Source organism: Notechis scutatus, chromosome 2 (genome assembly GCF_049901735.1).
Source record: "Notechis scutatus isolate UNSWTSFEM ecotype Mainland chromosome 2, rNotScu1.2, whole genome shotgun sequence".
Taxonomy (NCBI): Eukaryota; Metazoa; Chordata; class Lepidosauria; order Squamata; family Elapidae; genus Notechis; species Notechis scutatus.
The window spans coordinates 60919250-60938960 of NC_142010.1; the positions used below are offsets into that span (position 1 = coordinate 60919250).

General features: G+C 36.7%; 1 protein-coding gene across 2 annotated transcripts in view; it reads left to right on the forward strand.

Moving 5' to 3' along the window:
* The window catches only part of CENPP (centromere protein P), a 155048-nt gene that overhangs the window by 131929 nt on the left and 3408 nt on the right, over positions 1-19711 (forward strand). For both annotated transcript variants that reach the window (XM_087954893.1, XM_087954892.1), the window contains one exon: positions 18283-18362. In XM_087954893.1, coding sequence (XP_087811019.1) covers positions 18283-18362 — 80 coding nt within the window. The remainder of the gene's footprint in view (positions 1-18282; positions 18363-19711) is intronic.

The window sequence follows — 19711 nt, forward strand, 5'->3', positions numbered from 1 at the left end:
AAACACTATTATAGGATAGCCTTTCCCAATCTTTTTACCCTGGAGAAACCCCTGAAATAATTTTCAGGTCTCACGGAACACCCACATAAATAGCAAAAAATATGGAAACTTCATAATACAATTCATTTCTAACCATGTTGTGTTTACAACACAAGCACACAGGCAGGCCAGCAGCTGAGTTTGGGCACATAAAAATCCTCACTATTGCAAGCTCTAGTATTTATGTGCAGTACATAAAAGTAAAAAAAAAGTCTTTTCTTTTTCAGTCATGATTTTTCACTGAACCCCTAGGAACCTCTTATAGAACTCTGATTGAGAAAGGCTGTTTTAGGAATTAATCAATGCTTCTGTAGAAAGTTAGCACCCACCCTTCTTCTAGAAGAATGATATATTCTAGGAAATATTTTAAAAGGCAGAATACTATATTTTCCCTAAAGGAGAAACATGTTTCTAAAGACATAAACCCAGTCCCTCATTCTAGGTGTAGGGACAGTGTAAAATATTAACACATGATTTCTCCAAGGCTTGAATGGATTCTTTGCAAAAGTGCTCCAAGGCTTGATTCACCCCACCCTCTCTGTCAGACTGCACTCCTTCTCACTCCAGCACTTTAACTCACAAGGGGAAAGCAATACTTGCAGCATCCATGCCTTTCTTCCTTTTCCCTGGGGAGAAAAAGGATGTGAGGAATGGAAAGCTAGGAGAGCGATCGCAAGTGAGCGACTGGGCGACTGGGTTGGGGGCGTGGCCAGCCAGGGATTGCCACCAGTTCAGCAACCCATGCCAAATAACTGCAACCAGTTCGCCCAAATAGGTGCGAACCGGTCGAATAGCACCTCTGCTGCAAAGGGTTCCTGAGCCTTTAAATGGTCTCTCAGTCTGGTTCAGTAGGAATCACAATCATGGGAAAGACTGCTGACCTGACAGTTGTGCAGAAAACCATCATTGACACCCTCCATAAGGAGGGAAAGCCTCAAAAGGTAATTGCAAAAGAAGTTGGATGTTCCCAAAGTGCTGTATCAAAGCACATTAATAGAAAGTTATGTGGAAGGGAAAAGTGTGGAAGAAAAACGTGCACAAGCAGCAGGGATGACCGCAGCCTGGAGAAGATTGTCAGGAAAAGGCCTTCAAAAGTGTTGGGGACTTTCACAAGGAGTGGACTGAGGCTGAAGTCAGTGCATCAAGAGCCAACACACACAGATGGATCCCCGGACATGGGCTTCAAATGTCGTATTCCTCTTGTCAAGCCGCTCCTGAACAAAAAACAATGTCAGAAGCGTCTTACCTGGGCTAAAGAAAAACAGAACTGGGCTGTTGCTCAGTGGTCCAAAGTCCTCTTTTCTGATGAGAGCCACTTTTGCATCTCATTTGGAAACCAAGGACCCAGAATCTGGAGGAAGAATGGAGAGGCACACACTGCAAGATGCTTGAAGTCCAGTGTGAAGTTTCCACAGTCTGTGTTGATTTGGGGAGCCATGTCATCTGCTGCTGTTGGCCTACTGTGCTTCATTAAGCCCAGGGTCAACGCAGCCATCTACCAGGAGATTTTGGAGCACTTCATACTTCCTTCCGCAGACGAGCTTTATGGGGATGCTGACTTCATTTCCAGCAGGACTTGGCACCTGCCCACATTGCCAAAAGCACCCAAACCTGGTTCAGTGACCGTGGGATTACTACACTTGATTGGCCAGCAAACTCGCCTGACCTGAACCCCATAGAGAATCTATGGGGCATTGCCAAGAGAAAGATGAAAGACATGAGACCGAACAATGCAGAAGAGCTGAAGGCCGCTGTTGAAGCATCCTGGTCTTCCATAACACCTCAGTAGTGCCACAGGCTGATAGCTTCCATGCCACGCCGCATTGAGGCAGTAATTGCTGCAAAAGGGGCCCAAACCAAGTACTGAGTACATATGCATGCTTATACTTTTCAGAGGTCTGATATTGTTCTATGTACAATGCTTGTTTTATTGATTGCATGTAATATTCTAATTTTCTGAGATTGTGGATTTGGGGGTTTTCATGAGCTGTAAGCCATAATCATCACAATTATGACAAATCACGGCTTGAATTATCTTGCTCTGCATGTAATGAGTCTATCTCATATATTACTTTCACCTTTTAAGTTGCATTACTGAAATAAATGAACTTTTACACGATATTCTAATTTTTCGAGTTTCACCTGTAGAGCAGCTGATGGATGAGTGGAAGCAGTTGCCTCTAGAGGCTCCACTGGGAGCTCTGCAAATTAAATCCCCACACCCCCCAATTTAAATCTGGGCATTTGTGCTGCAATTAAGAGGTCATCTGTCCTTGACAGAATAGCTGATGGGTGGACAAGCAGTGTTCCCACCAGAGGCTCCACCTGAGGAGCCCTGCAAATTCTCCAGCCTCTTGGTTCATTTAATGATGGCGTAGGTCATTTAATGAATGGCAAGCCTGATCTTCATTCATTTAATATCCTGGTTGATTCGCCTAATGAGCATAGTAAAAAAAAAAGTCATAAAAATGAGTCTAGTTCATTTTATGAGAGTTTTGACTTATGACCCTAATGGGCAGGCTCTTGAGGACCATTTGTATCATGAAAACACTACACGAGCAAGCTGTGGATGAAAGTATTATGTCCTGTTCCCACTGTCTGTAAGCAGTGAAAGAGACAGAACAAGAGCATGACTCCAATAATGATATCCTCTTCTAGCATTCCTTCAGCCCATAGTTTTGTGTGCATATATGATGCTTCATGGTGGTGACTACCCAATCAGAAACTATGTGTATGGATGTGTTGGGTGAGTACTATGGTATTAAACATAGGGGATATTAAAAGAAGAGTCAGCGCACCAAATAAAAATACAATAGCAACACACACACACACACACACACACAGAGGGAGTGAGTAGCCATCTATGACTTTTTTCTCATCCTGAACTAACAGTTGTGTGAGATTTCTGAGCCCTGGAATCTTCTACTCTGTATTGCTTAATACTGTATGTCATAGGATCAAAACATAAATAATGATTCATGAACTAAAAAAACCATCTTGATCAAAGTGGTGTTGTTTTTCTCAAAAAATAAATACACAGTTAACATTTAACCTTATATTTTTTTTGTGGATTAATATATCAGCCTGACTGGTTTTGCTGTTACTCAGTTTACATGTACAGTAGTTTAATTGAATCAAGAGAATTTTTGTTCAGTTTTTCAGAGGTGCATTTCTGTAGCATATCCAGTTACACTTGGCGCCATCTTGAGCTGGAATGACTTTTAAAAACAGAAGATAGTATCCAAATGAAATATCTTATTTAAAAAGTGGGGATTAAGTTAACATTCCAATTGTGACACATTTTTTTTTACTGTGGCAAAGTAAACTTGCTACTTGATACACATATATCAGGTATGAGATCAAAAGATTATGGGACAGAGTTTGAAAACCGTTTCTCATCAACATGAGAACAGTTCTGAAGGATTCAACAGCTCTCTGAACATACAGTATTCCTTGCATAGTAAACTTTTTATGCAGTATACAGTTCTTTAAATAAAAAGAGTCCTTGAAGAGTCGAATATGTGCAAAATCTTTATGAACACTCATAAAATCTTTTATGAATACTCATAACTGAACAAGCTTTTTGCACCAGTGAGGTTTCGGATATTCTTTCCACACACTCTTCAGATCTGCTGTGTTTCCCACCCTAAACACATATAAGCTTTTCTCGGCCACACTCACCAGAAGGGGTCTATACCCACTCTCTGCCAAAGAAGAGTTACACTAATGTCAATGAAGTGGTGGAATAGCATAATTAAAGAACAGATGCAAGGGAGGAACAAAATAAAATGTGAATGACAAAAAATATTTTTCAATTTATTTATAAATAATTCAATTGAATTGTTAAATTATCCTGTGGTGAGTTGTCCTGCAGCAAGTTGGCCGTGGCGAGTTGTCCCATCCCATACCAGAAGTGTTGGTAATAACTTGCATCACCCCTAACATATATACTGTTTCACATGCAAATGTACCTATTTTCTGTATCGTTGGTATCAAATTAATTCTAGGCATATCTTTATGTTTTCACCAGCTAGTACGATTTGGGGAAGTGTTTTGCCCGAAAAATGCCCAAGTGGGGGCGATCGCGGCAAAACGGTATCTCGCCTTGTTGGTGAGGAGGCCGCCCCCTCCCTTGAGGTCATGCAGGCGCTGGCGAATTGCAAAGGGTTCCTCGTAAATTAGCTGCAGATCTCAGAGCGGGGACTTTGCATTCAGTTGTAGCCTTGAGCGTCGGGTTACCCGTAGCTCTGCCAGGGAGGGATTACGCCCCGCAATCCGGGCCGGCTCCCCTCTCGCTGAGGTGGGGCGGAGGTGGGATGTGGGTCCCTACCACCGCTAAGGCTCAGCTAGAGGTAGCGCAGCTCTTGACCCGGCTTGCTCGGTTTCTTCCTTCCGTTTGTTTTGCTTCGCTGGCGATTTCACCTTTTGTGGAGCTGGGCGAAGGGACTGATCGGACCCCCGCCTCTGGGGCTTAGACGTTACCCAGAATCAACCTGGCAGGCGCGTCCTTGGATGGACTCGGGGAAAGGCAGGTGGAGAGGCTAGAAAGAAAAAGGATCTGGAACTCCTTCTTTCCTGCCAGATCCCTGGCAAGCAGTGTTGGGTAAGACCAGGCAGGGCCTGGCGTTTTCCCAAAGGACTTGCCTGTTGAGTGACATCAGCTTCTGAACTAAAGCCCACTATGTCAGATACAATAAAGCAGAATGGGTGTCTTTTTCTCTTTAAAGACGAAACAGAGGTTGGGGGTGGGAAGAGAAGAAGGGGCGATCATGTTAAAATGACAACTTTCTAGATCCAGTCCCGAAGGGGAAAGGAAAAAACCACAAACGCCTAATTTCCTTAATTTCACTGCGATTTCTCCTCTTTCTCACATCCCACATTGTCTTCTCTTGCTGCGGGAGCAATGTCACCTTTTACTCTGGTATCGATGGAAAAGCAGGTTTGGCAGTGGTATCAAGTAAAAGACAAGTGAAAGGCTGAGGAGGATTGACATCAAGATCAACTTATCTTCATTATGGGCAGCTTTGCAGGGTAGTTCATATTTCAGTTCATATTTCAGTTCATATTTTAGCAAGCATAATTTAATGATAGTGGCTGGCAAGTCAAATCTTAGATGCATTGCTAAAATGGGATCTGCAAATGTGGGGTTTTCAGAAAGCTAAAGGAAGGGAGTGTGGGTGTGAAAATTTGGATATAATTAATCATGGCTAGTTTAAAATGCAACATTGCCACAATTAATATCAGAGTGAAAATTATGCTTCTGCAGGCCCTATTTGTGTCTTTCCGGCTTAGCTGAAATAGAATTCTTTTAATAAAGTTGCCTGTCCATGACAAGTCATGGTAAATGGGTAATTTGAAATTTAGGCACACACACACATTTTATAAAACTATGAACTATACCTGCTCTGAATCGGAAAATTACTTATGTTCTATTATTTGGCATACTTTCACAGCCTTGTGAGTTTTCCTGCATGTCATAAGCATTTGAATATAAATTAACATGTTGAAATCAAATCTGATGTTCTTTTACCTTTTATTTGGTATGTGGAAGGTGTGCGGAAGAGGGGGTAGTCTTATACGGCGAGTATATAACAAACTCTATATTTTGAGTGGAAATGTTGGGGGTCGCCTTATACGCCCAGTCGTCTTATACGCCGGCAACACGGTAATTCTTTCATACAGTTCAGCTACCTGAATTAGCATCCTAACTTTCACTCTTTCCAGTCATGGTGATTTAATGTGATTCATATATGGACTCACATGAATAGTTGTTTATCTTAGAAAAAATGGATTTGGGTTGAAAATTCATTGTAATGGCAGAAGAAAAGTTTGCATTCAAAGCTTTGTGGCTGGTCTTTTTTCTCCCATCTGCATTTTAAAGGAAACCAATAATTTCCCTCTATCTTGAATTGAATAATTCTTTACTTTACTTCCAATATTTTTATTTGTTTGTTTGTTTAACATGTGGCATATTGTGCATGGACTAGCAATATTATATAATTTCATTTCTATGCTAACCATATCATCAATACAGTGACTATAGGTGGCTTACAATGTAATAAAAAATTAAAAAAGTACTAAAAGCAATTAAAAATGAGAAAAATTGAAAATCTCAAAAATTGATTCAGATGTGTTCCATCAACTGGTGTTCAAGTCATATCCAAAACATTCAAAATTACTATTCAATGATACAATTTCAATATAACAGACAAGTAGAATTTGTTTATTTTCCTTAATTGAAAACCTGACAACCACATTAGAAATGAGACAGAAAGTTGCCTGCCCAAATGTGGAAACAAATTTGATAAAGGAACAATATCATTAGATAACATAGTGGAGAGATTCAACTACTAGTTTTTAGTTCTTCACTGGGATATTGAAACACACTTTCTAATTGAAATTAGTTAACGTTAAATCGCTTTTCTCCTGTTTGATTAAGTCTTTGGTTTCTATGTAAGACCCAAAGATAAGTGACATAATGCTTCACTATTTTAAGTGAAATTAAGGTTTGGTATTATTTTTTAAGGAAAGAAAACATGTTCTCTCATTCACTTGGCAACATATGATCACAGTTGTACTTTAAGTAGGAAAATATTTTTGTGGATAAAAGTAAAATTCCAGATGGCTTTTAAAAACTGCTGTGTATCAGTCCTTTGGGAATGAAAGGAAGTTAATGTACCAGACCAAAATATTCACTACAAAATATTCTTAACTGTTTCAGTAATTTTTATTTCAATACTAGATAATATACTATTTGAAGGAGAACATTTATAGCATTATTAAATATTATGCTAATAGGACTCACAAACAATTTTCATCAAACTTTAAGCACTTTTTTTCTCTCAAGTAAAATTGCCTGTTTACATAGACATTTATGATACCCAATATCATAAAAACAATTTATGATCAATAAAAAGTAGTCCTTGATTTACAACCACAATTGAGCCCAATTTTTTTGTAGCGAAGCGAGACATTTGTTAAGTGAATTTTGCCCCATTTGACAACCTTTCTTATCACAGTTGTTAAGTGAATCACTACAGTTGTTAAGTTAGTAACATAGTTCTTAAGTGAATCTGGCTTCCCCATTGACTTTGCTTGTCAGAAGGTTGCAAAAGGTGATCAAATGACCCTGGGACACTGCAACCGACATAAACATGAGTCAGTTGCCAAGCAATGGTCATGAAAAATGGTCATGTCACTTTTTTTAGTACTTCTGTAACTTTGAATGGTCACTAAATGAACAGTTGTAAGCTGAGGACTATCTGTAAAATCATATCAGGAGAAAGAGATAAATTCTAACAACACCTCTTAATGATTCACAAATACTCTATGGAATAAATATATATATTCTCCTTGTAATATATTGAATAAATAGATCAAGGAAAGCATATAATAGAAGGGCTGGTTGAAAAAACTGTTTTCAAGAAATTACAGACAATCTTCTCCAATATGTTGCTTTCCAGATTTGTCAAAGTATAACCCGGATTACATTGGCAGGGCCAGTGACCATGATAACCATGATAACCAAGCTGTATTTGTGGGGCAATCATAGTTGGAAAGAATCTCCTGAGCCACCAAAACACTATATATGGTCCATCTTTATTCTCATGCCATTATGATCTAATGCCATTATTAACATTATTTTTTTAAATGTACATTTTAGCATATTTTAATATTACAGCAACAGCAGTTTGAATCTCCGTTGTAATTTTATACATACATATATCTACATGCGTTATTCATTAAATTATTTTACTTAAACATTATTTAATGAAAATGCAATCTGTTTGTTTTAAAATACCAATAATTTTGATGTCAGAAAATAAGTGGCAGTTGTTGCTTTTCAGAGCCTCTTATGGGCTAGTTTAAAGTGAATGTGGCGTATAATAAAATGAGTTATTTTTCTCTTCCTCCTTGAATTCAATTGGATTTGGAGCTAATGTATGTTTTTTGGTGGACAAAGAGGGAGATACAAATCCAAGTTTCATGTTCTAGCTCTTTTTCTTTTTTAAAAAATCATTTTTTTAACATACCATTTTGGGATTTTCCTAGTGGTCTGCGACACACATACTAATCTGATCCAACCCTGCTTAAAGATCCAAAGACACACATAAATGGGATACTATTCTGCCATATGTAACATTCATTCTTAGGTTGTGTCAGCAAGACTGTATTTTCTGTTTTTCTGACCCCAGAAAATGAGAACCTACATCTCTTGTAATCTGAAGCATGGGTTGTTTTTGCCTGGGCACCTCCCTTGTTTCTCATCTGAATTAAGGGCAAGTTTTATACAGTCTAGTTCTGTGTATTTTATGCTCCAGACCCTTTGTTTGACTTTTAACTATATTTTAAATAATTCAAAGCCATTTTTACTGTAGCAGAGTCATGAACCCACATTACCAGGAGCTAAATGGCCAATGAGCCTTCGAAATCTGCATAAATTGTCTGATGTGTAATAAAAGATATCCTCTACTATAACACACTGGGGTGGGTAATTTTATGAGTTGCTTGGTGAGTGAGATGGGTGACTGCTAAATTTCATTTATAAATACATAAATTGATCCAAATGTTCCTTATATCTTCACAGTAGTTGCTGTTCCACCTATTATACATTTCTTTGGAAGGACAGTAGAAATGGTTTACTTTTCCTAAGACTAACAAATTATCTGGAGCCAGCTATAATTTTATCTCAAATCCAATGTGGTGAAATGATACTACTAAAAGAAGAACATGTGGGATTGAATATGTTTATATGTGTATATGATTAATCCAGAAGTCTTTCTTCCACAAAATGTGGGCAAGATTGAAGAAATCTGGAACCAGTTTAATTACAATGAAAATTAGCCTGTTCCCTCTCTTATAATTTCTATTCTTCTTATACATATATTTACCCTTAAGCCACATAATTGTACTGTTCTTATTGTTCCTGGATTTCCAGTTGTGGTAAAGTACCCTGTCTGTTACTGGCATATCGTAAGCTGTGCTTATGCTTAAAGCATTATTTTATGAACTTTGTACGATTTCCCCATGAATCATTTTCTGGCATTGCTGTGTTTTCTGCATTTATTAGTTTAGAAAATCTTATAACTCTTATGATGGACTCTGAGATCACACTACTCTTGCAATTTTTTGTACACTTCAATTTGCACAAGAGTATTGGACTATCTTGAAGAGATTTTGGGATGAGGAAAGAAGAAGCATTTTTCAATGGAAATAGTTTCCATTAATGGAAGTATACATTTGGTATCATGTCTTTTTTTCCCCCTATCCTCCCAAATTTTTTCTTGAATATTAAGTGGTACCCGCATACAAATATTCCTGAAGATAACAGAAACATGTACAAAGGATTCTTAGCTATTTTTGTAGAAGCTGTTCATGTGGTAGATAAGACAAGATATGTTAGTAAATTAAAATGTCACTACTCCACATATGAATGTTCATTATGCACTCATATAAATCTCCTCATTAGAGATTCTGTATGGATTTTACAATATTCTGGAACTGATTCGATGAAAAAAAATGATTAAGGAAAAAGGCTGTATTGCCATATTTTACTTGCATCTACTAACATATAGAAATCATTTGTTAGAAAAGAATATTTTCAGGGCCGAACTGTGGACTCTTTGGTGCTCTCTGAGCTTGATTGTTTTCTTGCTGATGTTTCCTTTACACTCCCTTCTAACACTGATGACGTTACCTAGTTGGATAAATTAATGTCTGCAATAAAGTAAGGAAACTCAGAGAGAATCAAGAACCCCACAAATCACACATTGTTCCTCTGAATTTAAATTAGGAAATTATACTTTTTAGTTTTGTTATACTTGTAACTTGTTTTTTGCTGTGTTCTTTTAACGTTTCCTTTGTTGATCCTGATTTTACTTGAAAAAATCTAAGATTTATTTAAGTCATGGAGAAAACATATAGACATCCTAAATGAATGTGCTTTACAATAGGTAGTCTTGAAACCAACCAGAGACTTGTCAATTTACACATAATCCTAACTGGTGATCATAGTTAAGGAATGTATGACAAAATAATACAAAAAGGTACAATAAGATCTTATTTGAATATATAGGAAACAGGAAAAAGGCCAGAAAATGGGCATTTAAAAGACAAAAGAATGAAAAGGAGCATTAAAGAAGTTATGAATTATTTGCATCTGCTTTTAATACAGAAGATATAGAATATATATTTGTGGAAGGAATCGCAACAACAGAAGCAAATAAAGATAGAGATAAAATATATTTAAAGACATTTTGAAAGATTGCACCATAATAAAACACAGAGTCCGTCTGGTACCCACCCATATATTTTTAACTCAAAAGAAAAATTGCTGACCTTTAGTAAAAACTAGTAAACTGTTGCTTTGATCAGACTAATGAAGATCATCAGAAATTTCTGAATGATATAAAGTGTTTTTGCATTAGCCCCACATTATTGTACTGGTTTCTCTAAGCTAATTTGATAAAATGGCCCATGGCTATAGATCCACGCATCATTGCACTGCTCTTATTTCCCTACAGAACGGAAGACAAGCCTCAAGTACAATTCTTGGGTTTATTACCTTGTAATGTATTTTTAGCAGCATGTTGTTAGTGTTTTAATTCACCTTTAGGTTTTACTCCCTAGTACAGTACTTCAATGTATAATATAGTTTGAGAAAACAATTGAAAGAAAATGCTTCTCTGAGGTATATAATACTATGCTGTTTGAGCTTCAAGAATTATATTATAGCATTGTGTTCATAAGTTTAAACAATGTTATGAAAATAATATATTTTACATTTCAAAATTAGTAGGTTTTCTGAAGTACTAAGGCATCTGTTTATGCTGGAAACGGTAATATGTATTTCAACTTGCTATGAATCATGTCTTGATTGTATTTCATCAATGAACAAGACAGTCTTTAATTCTTTCTAATTTAGGCAGGACAGGTGGACTTGTAATTTTACAGGCACTAGTTTAAGCTTGCAGTGTTCCTTTGTTATATGGATTGATGTACTCCTGAAAAGGAAGTGAACTGTGCAATTTTCTGTCTGAATGCAGATGATTCAGATGTATGGAGAAAAAAAGAAAGAAGCTCAACACCTTTGATGTCAAGACAGGGTGTTTCCTCCTTGCCTTCAGTCATAAGTGCTTTCAAAATGAATGCACTCTGCTTGTTTGCATTTCTCTTGGTCTGAAACCTAGATATTCTACATGGGGGTAGGAGGAGATGGAAGTGATTTATATAGGCTTATAAAATAACAGTAAGGAAACAATCTTATCAGAGTGATCTTTGGAAGAAAAAGGAAGTGGATTGCATTCCTGTGAACTGGCTTGGTTCTAAGTCTCTTATTGTTTTCCTACAACACCTTTAGTGTAAGTTTGGCTTTTCAAAAGGTATCTGTTTACATGAAGGCAGGTTCTAACAAAAAAGTGAGGTTCTGAAATAATTACTTTACTGAGACATTTTAAAGATGATGTGATTGTATTTTCTTACATGTGATATTCAAAAATGCAGTGACATTCATCTACAGTTAGATACTTCAAATAAATTTTAACCAAATAGTGCCTTCAAATCCACCATTTCTTTAATAATAAGAAAAAATTCTACCAGCACTGTAAAAGTTCTCCAAGATATACTTCTGTTCTTTCTGCAAAATGATTTTATAATTTATAACAATTTATAATTACAATTTTATAATTTAAAAGTCAGATTATGCTTAAAATGCAGAAAAAAAAATAAGCCTCTGAAAGTACATGTATGAATGTTTTGTATCCTATATTCTGAGTAATTAGCAGCCACCAAGTATGTATTGAATCAATATTGGAATATTATAAAATGTGTTAATTGTATGGAAATGATGCTAGATTGGTAGAGTTTATTTCATATGCTTATCTTAGAAGTAAACAGCATTAAGTGAAAATATTGACAAGTGTAAAAAATAATTACTAAACTCCAAATCTACTGAACTTTACACCACAGCTCTTTCCTGAAGCAAAGCTGGATGTGTGTGTTTTTTAAATTGCATCCCAGTTGGTTGTTTGCATCTGATTATTTATCTTAAAGTCTTTACCGGCCTATTTGGCTGAATGTTGCATTTTCTTTTGTAATCCCTTAAAACCCAAAATATTTCTGTTTAATGACAAATTTGGTTTTAACCCTTAATTTATAAGCAGTCAGTTTGTGACCATTCAACATTACCTTGGCCCCAAAAAGGGTACTTAATCTGGATTCAAAAAGTTCCAGTGGCTTCCCCCCTCCCCCATCCTCTCTGTAGTCAAAGGGTTGCATTTTGGGTGTTTGGCACCTGACCTGCACTAACGGCTCTTTGTCGCATCCTGCAGTCACACGACCATGATTTACGATATTTTGGGCTGGAAATTTCCATTTACTTATGATTTCTGGGTTCACTTAACAACTGCAAATTTTGCTTAATGATGTGGATTCATTTAATGTCCATGCCACAAAAGAATGTCCTAACATTGAATCAGTCATATAATGACCCACTTAATAACTGACACGTCTTACAATCGCAATTCCAGCTCAGTTACAGTGGTAAGTCAAAGACTACCTACAGATCTTTTGATAAGGCTCCTATCTTTTCTATTACAGATTGTTCTCAGAATGGTTGAGAAAGTCCTGGCCCTTCCTGACTTTAGTTTTCTAAACTAGGAACTTATCTCTCTCTATGAGGCAGGGGCACCTGCCTAGGGAGGGACAACACAAAAGCCAAGTTGTCAGATGTAACTGCATAGTTGAAGCCTTACCCATTTTTATGTGTGACATAGTGCATGATGTGTATTAAAAGACAGGGCTTTGGTGATAGATGCCATTTTGGCTTTTCTGAACCTTCCTGGTGGACATCACTGCTCTAGGCGGTTAAGCTAACCTATGACTAGCACTGGGTTTCATAGCTAAGGAAAATACACTCAACAAACTGTGTTCCAGAAGGTCTTGTCTTCATTGCCACTTAAAGAGGCTCAATCTATTTCTTTTTCTAGCTTGTTGAAGGTAGTGGTAGAGATTCTGCATTAATATTTTTCATATGCTGTATCGTAAATAATATCTGAGTCTATTTTATGTGAAATTGCTGACTATGTTAATTGCATGTCAGCTACAACATCCGTATTTTTTAATTTACATTCTTTGCTCAGCTGACTTTCATTTAAAAACCTTTGAGGTTTAAGACTCAGCCCATCACTTTTTCCAGCAACAAAACACACAGACATTTCAGTTTCTTTCCTCCTCTCTCTGTTGCTGATTCAGTAGCTCCATTTGTCGGGACATGTGAAACATAAAATTGTGGTATAGAGTTTATGTAGTCAAATATCAAACATCTTTGCTTTGTTTCTAATCTGTAACATGGGCTCAAAGCCGTGGCTTCCAGATGTATGAAATGTCAACACTCATAATTCCTATAACATGAGAATTCAAGTCCAGCAAGTTAAGAAACATGTTTCTAATTATGAGGGTAGTAGTATTTGCATTGCAAATAATGCATAGCAACTTCAATAGTTACAGTAAGTGGGCATTACTTGAGGTGCCCATTAGGCTTCTCTCCTTTTTAGAGTGGTCATTGTAGGCATTCATCACTTATCCTTAACTTAGAGCTCTCATGATCCAATTAGTTATTTTTCTATGCTTGAGAAATATATGAACCAGGCAAACTTGCTACCGGACACAGCCCGGAACTGGGAATTTGAGGAAAGTAAGCCTACTGGAAATAATAGGCCGAAATAGATCTTAGCCTGTGTTCAATTGTGAAGAGACAAGGGGAACTTGAGGGCTCAGCTTTATTAACTACACCAGTTATCTTGCCTGCTATGAAAGTTTTATTTCTCTGGGCAGTTTCCTTTTACTCTTTATAAAATTGAATATAAGTTGAATAAGGTTTGAAGATTAGTAGTTACAACCATAAGCTTTTCATGTTCTTCTTTGACCTATAATGAGATTAATAAGGTTGCAAACTTTCCGATGTCACCACCCCAGTGAATTATCTTGCTTATCTTTGGCACCTGACTATTATAATATTAACCTTTGTTGCACTGGTTTATTCTGAACTGTTCACATGTTGTAGTCTACAAGTTGCAAACATTTCATGTATTTGGAAATTAAAGAAAAGATTTAAAACTCTGGGCTATGCAATTAGTATTTGATTAGCTCATTAATTATGTTCCAAAACATAATTAACATTATATAAAGTGCATGAGGTAAAAAAGATGTAAGCAAGAAAAAATGTTTTGAATGACAAGAAGAAACCAAAATGGATATATATTTGCTTCCAGCAAGCTAGTTTTGGCGTATATCATGGGTGACTGCTTATATGAGGCTTGGAAAAACCAATTCCAGACATGGCAATGTTTCTAAAATCTGAGGAACATCTATTTAAACTCTTAGCTTTCTACAGGTTCTGGAAAAATAATGAATTTTCAAATGATATAACATGTTGGCCTAGTTAAACATACTTTCCATTTCCTCAACTACACCAAGAATAAATATGGGGTCTATAACATGCTATTTTTTAACCCAACTTAAGAGCAGAAGAATCTGTTACTTTCCCTTTAATTGCTACTTTGTTGTAATCACACAAGCTGATTGCATTTCCTTATTTTAGAAAAAATTGTTGACTTTCTAATACTTTGATTCATAGGCAACATATTTTAAGGTCTATCGGAATGTTCATGATTCTGTTTTTAAACTGAGCTCAAAATACTCTTCATTTAACCTGACTCTAAATTAAGTGAAAATATTCATCTAGCCCACTGTAATTATAAATGGCATTATTCATATAATATATAATTATTCTCTATAAGAGGTCTGTATTCCTTGCTGCACACAATAATTCAGTCAGAAATTAGCATTCTGATAGTTTCCTTGTTCATATCTGCCTTTCTGCCTATTTAGTATCCTTTAAAGGAGTATCATAGAGATAAGAAAACCTAGTAATTCAAATCAGGAGAGCCAGGACTTTCTCAGCCTTTTTAATAACAATCTGTAATTGAAAAAAGCTGAGCCTTATTGAAAAAGATGAACAGAATCCATCAGATTACACGATCACACAGCTATAGTTGAATTTGTATTATACATACTATAAATCACAGATGTCAAATTCAGTTGCTGTCACCTGACGTATTGTGATGTTTTTTGCTTTTGCAGAGCTGGAATGGGCGTGGCATCCAGCCCTTGGGCTGCCAGTTTGACACCCCTGCTGTAGATGGATCATTTGTATACTTTGTATATAATCACTATTCATCTCTTACCGTCTTCTGCAATAAGGCTTCACTTTGTCTTAACGAAGTCCTAATTGCTATTAATTGACAGTGCTTAATTAATTGGCAGAAATAATGGGAAGTGCTCTTTATACTCTTTATACTGTGTGTGTGTGTGTGTGTGTGTGTGTGTGTAGTACTTTTATTTATCAAGTTGGTGTGGCTTGTAAAAAAGATCTTAGTCTGGCAGAAAAGCAGATGCCTGATAGCCCTCTTGTGTGCACCCAAATTCCTGCAGGAGTTGGGGAATCAAACATTAAACTGATCCAACACTGAGCTTTCCATGCAAGGTACTTTGACTACCCAAAGTTATGCAAATATCCATTCAATATCTTCTCATTAAAATTGCTGATCATCATGGGAACTTTGTAAAACCATGAGGAATCTGACAGCTGGTTTGCCATGATCTACTGGCCTTCTTGGAAACTTTTTGGGAAATAAAAGATGGAGCCTGGGAAATCCTACCAAAATTAAGAATTTTGTTTCCTCAGAGGAAACAAAGTGGAAAAATATTTTAGCCAAATCAGACACATGGGATGGAATATCCTAACAATCCTTTGCCAGTCTCTCCCCTATAATAATGAGAAAGAGAAAAGTGGATTTGCTTCTGTATTTGTTTTCCTTGTTTTCCTTGGGATTCTCTTTTCTTATGCTGGGAGGACAGATTGGCACTGCCTTCCTTCCTTTCCTTATTTATCCAGAAATGTGTACTCTTGTTCTTCCCAGACCCTCACCTTTCCTTTTCTTTCCTTTTCCAAGAGAAGCAAATGTCATGCAGATGTGGGCATATTTACCTGGGAGTGTGTATTTTAAATCTCCATTCTTCTACGTGTGTCTGGAAGCCTCGTAGTTTTTATTCTTCTTAAAGGCTTTTGCCTTAATCAAAGTCATTGCAGTGGATTTAATCTCTTTTTAATATTATTTTACTGCTATCTTTTTAAGGAGAATTCTAGCTATGCTCCATTAAACTTTAAAATTTACCAGTTCCATTGCCAGCTTCCTTCTTTCTTTCTCTGATGTTCCTATCTGGTTGTCTTTTGCCCTTGCAATTATTTTAATACATCAGCTGCCATGCTGCATGCCATTTCCTTTGTGTTATTATCCAGCTATCCATTCCTTAAATTTGTACTTTGTTGTAAGCCCACAACTCTTGGCAATCTATAGCATATGCAGGATAATTAAAACATAAAATATCGATGGTATAATCTTAAAATCAGTACATCATAAAACCCCAGCATAAGCAGGAGATAATGAAACGAATGAATGTATCACAGTCCATTGAAACCAAGTATTGACTGAAAAGCAATGCCTTCTAACTTCACTCCCTTCACCTCCTAGAACAGATCACAAGACACTGTTCCCAACAATATCTAATGTGTTGACTTGATTCTGACCCTAGAGGTACTTAGCTTGTTAAGATGTGCTCACTGACAATTTCTTTATTATCTAGCCTTTAGATATTAACTGCTTAACATTGTGTTGGCTTGTTGATTGAAGGTTTTGAATAGCTGTTGGATTGTCTTGTATACCACTACCTCATATATTCTTTAATATTGATTTATGGCTATCTTAAGGGACGCGTGGCTCAGTGGCTAAGATGCTGAGCTTGTCGATCGAAAGATCAGCAGTTCAGTGGTTCAAATCCCTGGTGCCGTGTAATGGGTTGAGCTCCCGTTACTTGTCCCAGCTTCTGCCAACCTAACCGTTCGAAATCATGTAAAAAATGCAAGTAGGAAAAAAAGGACCACCATTGATGGGAAGGTAACAGCGTTTTGTGCACCTTTGGGTTTAGTCATGCCGGCCACATGACCATGGAGACATCTTCAGACAGTGCTGGCTCTTTGTCTTTGAAAGATGAGCACCGCCCCCTAGAGTCGGGAACGACTAGCACATATGTGCGAGGAAAACCTTTACCTTACCTATCGTTATCTTATCTCTTCATAGCAAGATTATAAGAATTATGATCTAATGATCAAAACTTAATTTCAGCTTTTGGGCTACCCAATAGGAACCTCTTTATTTTCACTAGTGTGCCATTTGAGTTACCTATTTAAGTTCTCAGAACAGCCTCCAAGCTTTCTTCCTGTAAAAAAATAAAACTTTCCCTATCCAGTCGTGTCCGACTCTTGGGCATGGTGCTCATTTCCATTTCTTGGCTGAGAGAGCCAGTGCTGTCTGAAGACATTTTCCATGGTCATGTGGTAGCAAGACTATATACCATAGGTGCACAGAATGCTGTTGCCTTCCCATCGAAATGGTACCTATTTATCTACTCACATTTGCATGCTTTCAAACTGCTAAGTGTTAGGCCAGGAACGGGAGTTCAGCCTGTTGTGTAGTGCTCGGGTCTTGAAACTGGGTTGTCAGCTTTCATCTTTAACCACTGAGCCATCATGCTGCTCTTTCTTTCTGTACTTCTGTTATAAAATAGAACATTCACTAGAAGTTTTTTTATTAAAATCTCACATTTATTTGATACTCTTTTTTTTAATTACTCATATCCTATTAATTTTATTAGAATGTTAGCTAGAATGTGTCATGGAGATTTATCTATGTGGTCATCAAGAGTCAATTACTTGAAGATACATAATTAGTCAACTGCAAAGTGAATGGTTATAAGTACAGGTAGATTATTTATTTTGAAGCACCAATAAAATCTTATCTGTATGTCTACAACCAGCTCCCCTAGCCAGTATGTGCAGAAGTCAAGTGACAAAGTTATCAGTCTGTTTTAGTTATCTTGAGGTGAATCATTGTTCCAATATTGCTAATAAAAATAAAGCAAACATCTTAATACATCCTTTGACATATTCATGATAGGGCTGCCAATGCAATAAAAGTTGTTAGTTAAGAGGTTAAATTTCATAAGCTCTGTTGTACATAAACTAATTAGCTGCATGCCTTATAAGAGTTGCACTTTTTGTAGTGTCTGATTTAGGTTTGACTTCTGTATAGAATATACTATTTATCTTTTTTTTTTTTTATATAGAATAAGTATCCAGATGTTGTAGCACTTCCTGAAGGATCACATGGAGATTACATGCTCTTAAGAAGCACTCAGCTTCCCGAGTAAGGCAACTTAACTGATTCATATGTGGGGGCAGATATCTATAGAAGCTGTGATGCAGGGACATAATAGCAGTAGCCATATTTTTCTCATTCAAAGACCCCAAGGATATTAAAGCAATGTACTTCAGGGAAAGCGAGAAACCAGGTTCTTTTACAAGCCATAAAGAAGCACATTTCAGCTCTCATGTTTATCAACTATAGCATAGCTTAAAATATTGAAAAGCCATAGCTTATGGGGAAAGCACACTATTTCCGCTCCCCCAAAGAAAAAGAAATTCAAAATAAACACCTCCCAAAATAAAATAAACATTTTGAATCAACTATTTAAAAAATATATAGTTTTTTTAAAATGCTGAAAATAAATCAACACAATTAAAAGAGAAAAGCACTCTATATACAAAAATCTCTACACTGTTTTAAAACATCCAAAACAATAAATTTAGAACATATAATAAGAGTTGGAAAGGACCTCAGAGGTCTTCTAGTCCAACCCTCTGATCAAACAGAAGACCCTGTATCATTTCAGACAACTGGTTGTCCACTCTCTTTTTGAAAGCCTTCAGATAGAACAGGGGTCTCCAACCTTGGCAACTTTAAGACTTGTGGGCTTTAACTCCCAGAATTCCTCAGCCAGCTTTGCTGGCTGAGGAATTCTGGGAGTTGAAGTGCACAAGCCTTAAAGTTGCCAAGGTTGGAGACCCCTGAGATAGAACACATACAACTTCTAAAAGCAGGTGATTCGATTGATGAATTGCTCTCACCGTTTCTCTGAAAATTTCTCCTTAGTTCTAGGTTGCTTCTCTCCTTGGTTAGTTTACATCCATTTTTTCTTGTCTTGCATTTAATATAACTTGATAATACTATAGAGATTATTTGGTGTCACCCTATCTAGGACATGTAAAAGCTTCTCTTTAAATATAACTTACAGATCCTTTTGAAAAGGTCTGAAATAGTAATGATGATGGGCTTTATTACAGCATCTCTATAAAGGGACAATTTTTCCAAGCCCTTCTAGAAAGTTCTGATTTCTCCTTTAAAGCATGAACGAATCCAACAAGAGTAACAGCTGTCCTTGATTTGGTATCATTCAATAGGAAAGATTATATCTTGAATTTATATATATATATACACACACACACACACACACACAATTTCTACAGCCACCTGACTCAAATAAATAACTCTGGACACCTTGCTTATTCTAAAATTACAAAGCAATTAAAAACATTAACACAGTAAAAACATTCACAAAAAATAAATACAAACAATAGTTTATTTTAATACACTGAAAGAAATAATTCCATGGCAGGAAAAGCAAATGGGAAAAGGAGCTCAAGATAGATGGGAGT